We start from the raw sequence: 11,935 nt of genomic DNA on the forward strand, positions 1-11,935 counted from the left end.
CTCCTTGGAAACCCTATACAGGGTCACTATGAGTCGGAACCGACTTGACAGCACTTTAACAACAACAATGCTTACAGTTCGAATTGTGAATGTTTTGGCTCAAAAATATGCTAAGAATCAATGGTCATCATTTGATTAACAAAACAAAAGATATCATGATGTGTCAATAAAATAATGTAATTTAGTCAATAGTAACTAGATCTTTTCTTTTCTGCCAGGATCCTACATGGAAATGAGCAAATGAGAGATAAGTCCCCCACTTGTGACATAACAGCCTCGGAGAAGAGTGTGAGAAGCTCATCTACTCTGGTTTAAAGCTGAATTGAAGTGTTCTGTTAGGGTAACCTGAGACTCAGCCATTGTACTCCAGCAATGACTCTGGTCATTGAACAGCTAGGCACAATCCAGGAGGAGTGTTTAAGAGTCCATTCACAATAGGTTACAGCCATCCTGGGAGAAAAATGGAAGCCTGGGAAATTGGTGCCATTTGATTCACACAATTAATAAATAGAAATCTTTTCTCTCTTAAACACCTGTTGTTGTGGGCCATTGAGTCTATCCCAACTCATACTGATCCTGTATTGGGTTTCCAAGAGCAACTAGTGGGTTTGAACCAACCTTGCGGTTACCAGTCCAGTGCTCATCCTACAGCATCACACCAGGGCCTTCATAAACATCTACTATTAAAGAATGCTTTATGTAAGTGATCCATACACATGGATTAGGGAGAACAAGTGGTAACATACAAGTTTTTTAAATGAGCTCAGAGTTCTACAACAGTATCAAGCTGAAACAGGGCACCACCATATGTACTATATAGCAAACAAATCTCCACAAAATAGTCTGAGCTCGAGGACAGTCCCCTAAGAAACCCAGTAGACAAAAGAACCCCCTTTAATTCAATACTGTATAAGAAAAACCCCTTAGATCTTACCACACACATAAAAAACTGGATTAGTTCTCACCTTTGCTTGTTTAGAAGTGTTGAGTTTGATGGCAGAAACTTTCCCCAAATGATCACCTACAAAAATTCTAAGAATAGCTGTATCCCAACAGAGAGCTGTCACTTTTCGTCCTTTGTGCTCTGAAGACACATAAATTCGTTCTGGTTTCCCACGACGTTCTTGATTTAATTCCCAAACAACTACAAGACCTTGACTACAAGAATAGGTCACAGAAACAAGTTTTTGGTAGTGGTATAAAAGGTAGAATTTGGTTACATTAATTTAAATGCATCAGGTACATCCTTGGGGGCTGTAAACAGTTTGCACTGGACTCCTAGCCTATAGGCTGCTGGTTCAAACCTATCCAGTGGTGGTAGAGAAAAAGGCCTTGCAATCCTTTCTTTCCAGTCAAGAAAACCATAAGAAGCGGTTCTATTCTGTCATCCTGAGTTAGAGTCAATTCAATGACAACATGTTTGGTTTCTCAGATATATATGCAAACACAAGTTCTTCAGAAAAAAGGAAGTAAAAGTCAAGATATCAATTTCCTTGTTTTAGTCACAAACCAGTATAGTAATAAGAGAACTAAATGTTCTAAATTATCTCTGTTCCCTTTCTCTTTTAAGGTTTGGAAACATGGTTACCTCAAATTAGCTTTCTCCACAAACACTCGGGTTATCATCTGCCTGTACCAGGGACTGAGGGGTTCCTGGGACAAATAACTTTATAGAGCTAAAAGCAGTCAGGGCAGTCCCATGCTAACTAAGATTGTTGGTCACTCTAACACATACACCTGCCTGTCAGTTAAAATGCCTTTGGAAAAAAATCAGTTTTAAAGTAGTTTCTCACCTGGTTGCTACAGCAACATAATCATCATCATGTAAACAGCAGGCAACCTGAGAAATTGCCCCTTCCTAAAGCACACAAAGAAAAATATTAGCAGCTTCTCAAAAAAAAAATTGTTTTGTTTTTTTTACTTTTAAAGCTTAAGTTTTACATTTTTCTCTCATTCCAAATGCACACAATGGAGAAATCAGGATTGATGAGACACTCTAAGTAATCTATGACAGAGCACTGGCGTCCTGGTGTGGCTTTGCAGTACTCAACAGCACTTTACAAGAGTGACGGCAACCTCAGTCTTACCTTGTGTGAAAGGAAAAGCCTCTGCTTCCAGCCTTCTTTCTGAATGAGGTTGAGCACTCCTCCTGAACTGCCCAACGCCAACCATTTCCGAGACACAGCTATGCTGGTGCACTGAAGATGGGAACAGACAAGCAGGAGATGACAGTCACTTCACCAAATCAACTCTCCACTGGGAATAAATGCTTTCTCCTGCCCCCAGCCCCTGCCTGAATGAACACAAAATGGCACTCACTCTCTAATTTACAATATAGCAAAAAATACAGAAGGCCATTTCGTTTTTAAATTTTCAATAAACTTCAAAATGGCTCAACAGGCCATTCTGTGCAAATTAGTCATTTTTTCTTGGCACATGCCAGTTATTAGACTATATTCTGTGCAATTTGACTAGGTCATTCCAGCATTGACCACAACCATGCAAACTCAAGTACGTCTCCAAGGGATAAAATAACCATTTTAATCATTCACTCACTTAAATCACTTCTAGTCTACCTAATGAGCTCAAATACCCACAGCTCCCAGTGCAAGTGAGACTGCAGAGGGTACAGCTGCAGGTCTCTGCAGGTCTCCCACAGCCTTCAATTCCTGCACTCCCCCACCAAGAGTGCAGTAGCCATGCTGTCCCTGAGGCAGGAGGGAATGGTGGATAGCAGACATCCCCAGCCCTCTTCAACCTTGTTGCTTTCCATTATCAAGGCAGCTACTGGAAAGTGTTGTCAGGTCAGTTCCGACTCACAGCAAACTCGTACAAGGTTTTAAGGCTGTACAGCTTTACGGGAGTAGAAAGCTGCTTCTTTCTTCAGCAAAGCATATGATGGATTTGAGTTGCTGACCTAGACGTTAGCAGCTTGATGTGTAACCTACTACACTACCAGGCTCCTTCTATCAGGGCTGCTGTTGTTATATGTCGGACTCATAGAGACCCTGTTTAGGGTTTCCAAGGAGAGGATGGCAGGTCTGAACATTAACGTTGGCCTTGTGGCTAGCAGTCCAAAGCCTTTCATAGTTTCCCTTGCAGTCAGGGGTTGCCATGTGACTCAATATCAGCTAATAAGAAGCTGGGAACTTCTTGAGAAGTTTTATCTTCCCTGATAGAAGACAAGATTTGAAAAGCAGAAAAGTCTTTTGCCCTTTAACTGCTTCTTTCTTACTTGAGATGCTAACTGGAACATCAAGTCTATAGTCAGGATAGTTCGCTTATAACTATGACAAAAAGCCAACATGTGGGGGAAGGTAGAGCAGAAAAGAGAGTCTGGGTTCTCAGGGCTATCATTGGGTCATGGCACTAAACTCAGAAACATTACCCTCCGATGAGGTTATACATGCCTTTATTGCTTAAGCCCCTACTAGAAAGGCATTCTGTGATGTACAACTGTAGTAACTTCTGATACTGACACTCAGAATTGTTGTTCATATTAATATTACTTCCTATTTCCCTTTCCTCTGATGCAAGAAAGGTGCTTTAAGGTAGCAGCTAAAGTGTAAGAAAGAAATTGTTTTGGAGTTTGATTATGACATGTTGTCCTTTACATTATTCCTAGGTTTAATACAAAGAACTCAGGATTTGAAGGAAGCATGTATTTCTTCCCACAGAGCTAACTCACAAGAATAGGGTCTACTTTAAACTCTGTGTTTTGAAATAGGTTTAGTATAATTGCAATGGCTCATGTTCAAAATGCAACAAGGTATGCTCATTTATACCATTTTATTCTTAATCAAATACATTACTTTCTGAGAAGAAAGAGCCAGATTAAAACAAAAACCACTGCAGCCATGACAATCTCGACTCACAGTGACCCTACAGAACAGACTAGAAACACCTCATTGGGTTTCCAAGGCTGTACATCTTTATGGACGAAGAAACCACATCTCTCTCCCAAGAAGCCACTGGTGAATTTGAACTGCCAATAAATCTTTCAGTTAACAGCTGCATGCTTGCCCACTGTACCACCAGGGCTCCTGTAACAAGATTATTGTGGTTGGGGAAAATGCAAACATAGTTTAAAAAACAAATCAACAGCGAGCTATACGCATGCTACTTCAGTGTAAAGTATTAGTGGGACAGGTAAGAGCACCCCTGATTCCATAAAATGTAAGGAACAAGGGGGTAAGAGCACCCACGTAACAGCACCCCAACATACAAAAATGAAAATGATAAAAGAATCAAGAAATTCACCTTCAGACGAGTGGAGTCCAGCCTCAGGACTGATAGTAATGGATCCAGGGACTCAAACTCTGCGAGAACATGGCTGTAAGATTCTGGTATCACAGGCACAAAAGCCATTTAGCCAGAAAGTTGAAATGCCAAGTGACACAGTATTCCTCACCTGAATAAAACCTATAAAAAATATAATTATAAAAAATCATCATTCATTCAGCTTAGATCAACTGAATATGTTCTACACATGAGGAAACGTGACAACTGACAATCCCTACTCCGAAGGTGCTTAATATGTAGTTGGAAAGCAAACACGTGTAGGTAACATTATATGCAACAGTATCTTTGCCTAGCATTCCCTGACCTTAAAGCCCTAGAGGAACGTCCGGCAAGATGACAGACTAGTCAGACATACAACACGGACCCTCTACAACAGGGAAGGGAACCTTTTTTATGCCAAAATTTATAACATCAATCGCGGGTCATACAAAATTAGCAACTTAAAACTTAGACTGCTATATTTGCTCAAACATTTAATTAGCTCACTCCCAAGGTGATGGCTTGAACTAGTCATGGCAGGGCCAAACCAAATGATTTCGCAGGCCTTATATGATCCACAGGCTGGACATTCCCAACCCTGCTCTACAACAAAGATTTGTTGTTGTTGTTGTTGTTAAGTGCTGTCGAGTCAGTTCCGACCCATAGCAACCCTGTCTAGAGTTTCCAAGGAGCAACTAGTGAGCTTGAACCTCCGACCTTGTAGTTCAAACCAGCTTTGCAGTTCAGCACATTAACCCACAGCGCCAAACCAGGATACAAGACACCAAATGAAACAAACATAGATAAAAATTCTGGAAGCCTGAACTTCAGAGGAAAGATTAGAGAAATGGATTGAGTGCTTGCTGGGAGGAGAAGCTGAGCACGATGGCAAGAAAGACTGACTCATGAACAGTCAGTCAGATGCTGTACAACCGTCTTACAACAGGAGGCCTGGCCCTCAACGAGATGTACTGACACTGTGGCTGAACAATGGGCTGAAGCATATACAGCAACAACTGTGAAGATGGCACAGGACCAGGCGATATTTCGTTCTGTTGTACGCTATTGAGCTGGAACCAGCTGATGGCACCTAACAACACAATCATTGTGAAAGCAAATTGCCACATTTTTCTCCTGAGAAACGGCTGTGGAGTTCACATCAAAAAATCTTTTCAGTTAGCAGCCCAGTCCTTAATCCTGCACCACCAGGGTCCTAAGAATAAGAATATAAGGTAAACTCACTGCTTTCAAGTCCATTTTGAGGCATAGCATCCCTATACAGAAGCAGATTACCATTCAAGAAGCAGGGCTGGAAGGTTCAAAATGTCTACATCTTGGTTGACAGCTGAGTGCTTAACCACTGCACTAGCAAGGCTCCTAAGTATACAAAATGCCAGCCCCAATCGCCAGAGTCGATTCCAACTCACACTGATCCTATAGGACAGAGTAGAATTGCCCCATATGCCTTCCATGATGGTAATCTTTATGAAAGCATACTGTCACATCTTTCTCCCACTGACTGGCTGGTGGTTTCGAACTAACCACCTTTTAATGCCTAGAAGCTTAAAACTTTTGTATAAACAAGAACAGAAGAATGTTGATAGTTGTTAAAGTTGGGTGAGCCTTGCAAAAGCGTTCACAATATATTGCCCTGCTTTTGTCTGTTTACAATTTTCCATAATAAAAATATATGTCAAATAGGAAATAAGCCTTCAGTAATGTCTTCTTCCAAAATAATCTAAATACCAAACCTTCAGTAGTTTCTTCTTCTAAAATAATATAAATACAATTCATAATACTATCCCTACTTCTCTTGCCAGCATCAACTGCCACCTTACCCTCTTTTCTATTCTCCAACTACACTGGACTCTGTTTCCCTTTCACTCTATGACCGCTATGCTTCCATGGTTTCATATTGGTTGTTTCTTGACTGTTGTATCTGACGAAACCCTATTTTTTTTTTTGGCAAAACTGAGTTTAAATGTCACTTCTGTGAAGTCTGCCATCCCCTAAGCACACAGAAGATGCTTACCAAAAAGAATGTAAGAACTTCTTGAGAGATTGACTTGCCCAAGATCAGACGGCCTATAAGTGACAGAGCTAAGACTAGAACTCACATCTCCTGAGTCTAGATCTAATTATCTTGCCACACCCCTCCCCCCCCGCATAATTTGATGTCAATTTAAAAGAGAAATAAGACGAAGAGATTTTTCTCATTGTCCTAGTACTAGATTGGATCCATGTTTACTATTTGTTGTTGTTGTTAAATGCCATCGAGTTGGTTCCGAGGAGTGGCTTAAACCACCGACCTTGCAGTTCAAACGGCTTTGCAGTCTGGCGCATTAACCCACAGCGCCACACCAGTGTTTGCTGCTCTCACATTCAATGCAAATCACAGCGTTCGGTTCCTCGCTAGGCGTACAGAAGGAGAGAGGAGGTAAGGAGCAAAAACAGGGATTCTATAATCTCCCTTTCTCCATAACCGGGCATCTTTTCACCCCAAAAGTAATGATCCATTATACTTTCGCCTCAAACAGAAAAACGACGAGTCACTCATTGATGCATTCATTCACCATTCACTGAATGCTTACTATGTCAGGCCTTGTACTAGTGACAGCGAACTGCCAAGCTCCTTGCCTAGCGGAACAAGTACCTTTTTAACTGCAAAAACTTTAATATTCACTTCTCTTGAGGAAAGGACGCCGGTAAGGATCACAGATCAGCAGCCCAAAGATCCCAGGCCCACTCTACAGCCTCTAGACCGGTCGCCACCAGATTTTAGCGGGTCGAATCTTCTCCCCAGGGTGGGTACGGATACACTCACCCCACACCGGAAACAGCTGCGCGTTAATCTTCCCTCCTACCCCCCTTCCTGGGCTTACGTCATCCAAGAGCGCCGGGAACGCGAGGACAACGCTTTTCAATGGCACTTCATCGTCACATGACGGTTACGCCCTTCTTTGCGCGTGAGCCCTCCCCCTCAGGCCGCGGTCGCAATTACGCTCTGTACGGCCTGCAGACAGCGGACCAATATCGACTGAAAATGCGGCGCCGACCGGGATTGGAGGAGTTCTGGACCAAGGGGTGGGCCAGCCAGGATGCCGGGACTCTTCACCGCTTGAAACCAGTGAGAGGAAACGAAGCAGGCGGGAAGCAGAAGGATCGGGAGGAAGGTAGCGGAAGGTGTCATGGCGGCCGCGCTCTGGGTCACGTGCTACTCAGGCCCGCCTTGCTACTTCCGGTCACGTGCCTTTAGAGTTCTCGCAGCCAGCGATGGAGGCGAGACCCCCCAGTAACAGAGGCGCTGGTGACGGCGGCGGCCGCTTGGTTTCAGCCTCTTCCGGGCAACGGCTCTAAGAAGCGCAGAGAAACTCGACTCAACCCTGACCAGTTATTCTTTTTCCAGGGCCGTAGCTCCCACCTGGTAAGTTTATACCGAAGAATAAGAGTGGGTGGGCGGGTGGAGAACCTGACAGGCCTGGGGGCCGCAGGACCGCGCGGATTTTGCCACTTTCCCTGGCGTAGCTATTGCGACGCTACCACTTCCATGCCTGCGTTCCGGTTGTCTTTTTCTTATCCTAAAGCGGTGAAAAGTTACTCCTTAATTTACCTGCATGTGAGAATTTTACTGGAAGCAGAGACTCGAAAGCTTATTCAAAGCCAAATTCAGACTTCGCACATGAGAATGAAGGAAATGGAGGCCGCTCCTGGGGAAAAAAAAAACCCTTCCCGTTAGTACATGTGCTGTTGGGTCTTTCGGTTTCTGAGAGTGAAACCCTAGGGTGGTGTCCGCACACCTTTTGTTCCACCTGTCAGTCCTAGTGCTCCTAAAACGTTATAGGACATGTACCAATCCACATTCCCCTAGTTTTTATTTCACCCCCAATTTGTCAGATAAGGAAAAAAAATCACCCTTTGGAAATAAACAGTTAACATGTATTCCCTTCTCCGAGGTCAGTTGACACACTGATACATTCCCAAACGTCCACTGTAAAATGGAGGATATAAAAACTTACTTTTTGCCATATGTTGTTGTTAAGTGCCGTCAAGTTGGTTGCGACCCTACATAGGGTTTCCGAGGAGCGACTGGTGAGCTTGAACAGCCGACATTGTGGTTCACACCAGCTTTATAATCCAGCGCATTAACCCACAGCGCCACACTAGAACTTTTCATATAGAAGCCTTGGTTTAAGAACATACAAAAGCTGAGTGGTGTGAAATAACACCTTGCAGTAAGTAAGTATTGACTCCATACAAACCAGTATCCTCTTCATTATCCAGGCTGTGATTTTCAAATATTTTAAAGAAGTGAAACAGTTTCTCACAAAATATCTTATCTGAAACCCCAGTATATAAAGCTGCCTCCTCTGGTGGAACTGAGTTTGGGAGAATCGAGTCCAACTCACTCAACCTCCCTTCTTTCCTAGACGTATGTCCTTAGAACACAATTTGAAAACCACTGATCTAGGCTTTTGGTGATTAAGCCACTGCTGCCAGCTCTAAGACATTTTTAAAACCCGAAACCTGAGAGAGAGAGAACAACAGAAAGGAAGATAACTTTTAGTAACAGATCTGTGGTTACAGAAGATTCGGTACTGGACCTGTTAAAAAAAAACAAAACCGAGAGTCCAACTGAAGCAACCTTGTAGGACAGACTAGAACTGCACTGTAGGTTTCCAAGGCTGTATGTAATCTTTATGTAAGCAGACTGCCATATCTCTTATTTGGGAGGAGAGATGGTAGTTAGCAATATTAAAATTTGTCTGCTACGTTCATGTAGCTGACCTTTGGCAATATTGCCAATTGAATAAGTTTGAGTCTCTTTTTTAGATGTAATTTCCATAGAAATAATAAATCTAAGCAGATGCCAAGAGGGAGGGGATATAAGTGCAAAGTAATGAAGCAAGAGATTAGCTCCTCTCAGTTGTGAATGGCTCCTCTGTATAATGCCCAAAAGCTTGCATCTAGCTTGTAAAATTTTTTTTATCTTAAAGCCTGTTTCTCTTTCCCACGGTTAGTTTCTTACCATCAGAATACCCTCTTATAGATCTTGAGCTTTCCTAGCATTTTGGTTTCTTTTCCTATCTTATGGGGGAAGGGAATGTCTTCACAGCCTTCTTCCCTGCCTTCAGTGCCCTTCCCAAATAAAAATCTGTGTCTAGGTTATGCCTTCAATGTGGCAATATGTCAGGCTTCAATCTGTGATAGCACCTCCTTTCTCCACTTTAGTTGCCATTGTACTGTGTAACAGCATGCAGTGTTCATTGTGGATATATGCCACATTACTCTTTATCTTGCTTCTCTGTGTCGCATTTTCCTCCTCCTGCCTCTCCCTGCACTGCTGTAAATGAAAATTGAAAAGATTGTTGATCCTAAATTGCCACATCAGCTTATTATGTTTTCCTTGTTTGTATAACTGGTCTTAAAACATTGCATTGTGGTCACTCTTTACACACTTAATGAGATCTTACTCCTGCTAATACTGTATTGTGTTAAAACCTTTTGGATTGCCAGCAGCAAGTAAAATTACAAACTTTTTTTAAATGCTGGCAGATTGAACAACTCTCAATAATGCTTCTCTTTAAAGAGTCTTAAGGAATTTATATTTCACTGGTCTTCATTTTCCATTTACCGCTGTGTGTTGGAAAAAGGAATGTAGGTAATAGAAATGAAGAGCTGCCGTAATTTATAGATTCCTGCTCAACAATTTTAGATTCTTATTTTGACTGTTTACTTATAAGAGCAGGAGCCAATTACTGGAATCTTAGAAATGGTGATCTGATCTATGAATTGAGGGCTATAGTACTTTCTGGAGTTTAGAAGAGAGGTTGTGAGCAAAGATCTTTCTTTTATGCCTTGACTTTGATCTCTCCAAGATTGTCTCTTTTAACAGAAAATGTCTTAAATGAGTAGATGTGCCATAGATATTTATTGGGCCCTTCCTATGGGCCAACACTATACTGATTACTATATTGCAGTGAGCAGCCTAGGACTTCCCTTATGAAGTTTATAGGCTTATACATGTAAACTCTGGGTTACAAATGAGGTCAGTTCTTAAGTTTGTCTTTAAGTCAAATTTGTAGGTATGTCAGAGCTGGTACAAACAGTTCTTTTTTTTTTTTTTCTGCACATGTACATAATCATGTTTTACAAACCAAAAATTAGGACATATGGTTTGACAATGGGAAGGCTTTTTGAAACTGGACTACCTTGGAACATGCTGTCATGTTGGATAGTCAGTACTGGCTGCTCCAAAGACATAAGTCAACTATCAGCGGCATCATCCTTTCTCTCTGTGGCAGCCTTTTTTATTATTATTATTATTGTGAGGTTTACATGGGAGAACATCAGCTTTAGACTCATCCTATCATATTTTGTTTCATTGCAATGATTATGATCCCCTCAATGCATCATCATATAACCCCCAAAGGGAACACCACACAGGCCTTCTCCCGCCCTAAGTCCAGTGTCCCCAGCCACTCCCATCTGTCCACGTCATCTTCTCTGTCTTCATCCTTGGCATCACCGCCTCTCTGGGTAGGGTCCCGCTCTCCGTTTTTCTCACTTGATGGTCCTACGGACCTCCGCTCCTGGGCTGCAAAATCAATCACTCTCCTCCTTTTGTCAAAAAACATCTACCTTTATATTTCGTGGCCTCACAATCAGACCTGATGGCAATTATTCACTATTGTACCACATGAGTCTTATCCCCATTTTCTTTCACCAGCCCGGTCCCAACAGATTGGAAATCATTCAGTGGTGATTCTACCTTCTCCACGCCCCATCTGGAACTAGGCTCCCTCTTGAAAGCTTGTAAGCCAGTCACTTCTTGCCTTTATGTTGTTGTTGTTAAGTGCCGTAGAGTCGTACCCAACCCATAGAGACCCTATACAGGGTTTCCAAAGAGCGACTGGTAAGCTTGAACCACCGACCTTGCAGTTCAAATGGCTTTGCAGTGTGGCACATTAACCCACAGCGCCACACCAGTACTCCTATTGCCTTTATAGGCCCCCCCCAATTTTGGGTAGCCAGTATCGATGTTGCCCATTCCTGTCAACCAAGAGAGTGGGAGTGATCCTTGCTGTAAAGATTTGTTCCCTTTTTTGAGCTGCTGTGTCCCTAAGTATAGGTAAAGTACATCAAATTGTAGCAGGTTACTCTTTTTTTTTTTTTCTTCTTTCTTCTTCTAGTTGAGTTCTGATCATCTAGCCATTGAAACCAGGTCAAGTAGGTATTATCTGCAAGTATGGTTGTTCTTGTGCCTCACCCCTCACTTAATAATAGCTGGACGCTGCACTCCACTCTCCTCCTTTGTGGCCATGTCACTGCGTCTGGGCGCAGGAGTCCCCGGGTCTTGCCGTACTGCTGGTCATCCAGGTCTCCACCCGGGTTCACAGGAGTCTGTTGAATGTGGTTGGGCTTAGCTCGCAACTTCATTGCTGTTTTTTCTCTCTCTTCCCATATAGTGACCAATGTGGTCACCATCCAGACCACATGCCTGCTCATGTATTCTCCTTGAGTCTCAGTCTTAGAAGGGGGTTTGCTCTGAGGGGTTACAGTTCTTATTTAACCTTATTGCAAGAAAAGATTCATGTGGACCCAGTTGGGGACCTGGTTGGCAAGCAGTGCGAGGAGACCCGAGGACTCCTGGGCC

The 11,935-nt window shown here is 42.7% G+C and overlaps 1 protein-coding gene across 1 annotated transcript in view; it reads right to left on the reverse strand.

Annotated features, from left to right (window-relative positions):
- Nucleotides 1-4,411, reverse strand: part of HPS5 (Hermansky-Pudlak syndrome 5) — a 52,072-nt gene extending 47,661 nt beyond the window's left edge. Inside the window, exons 1-4 of the mRNA XM_006865802.1 lie at nucleotides 4,261-4,411; nucleotides 2,088-2,198; nucleotides 1,794-1,858; nucleotides 966-1,158 (exon numbers count right to left, since the gene is read on the reverse strand). Of these exons, the coding sequence (XP_006865864.1) occupies nucleotides 966-1,158; nucleotides 1,794-1,858; nucleotides 2,088-2,198; nucleotides 4,261-4,368 (477 nt within the window). The 5' untranslated portion in view covers nucleotides 4,369-4,411. The remainder of the gene's footprint in view (nucleotides 1-965; nucleotides 1,159-1,793; nucleotides 1,859-2,087; nucleotides 2,199-4,260) is intronic.
- Between the last annotated feature and the right edge of the window lie 7,524 nt (nucleotides 4,412-11,935).

Source organism: Chrysochloris asiatica, unplaced genomic scaffold (assembly GCF_000296735.1).
Source record: "Chrysochloris asiatica unplaced genomic scaffold, ChrAsi1.0 scaffold00083, whole genome shotgun sequence".
In the NCBI taxonomy this organism is placed as follows: Eukaryota; Metazoa; Chordata; class Mammalia; order Afrosoricida; family Chrysochloridae; genus Chrysochloris; species Chrysochloris asiatica.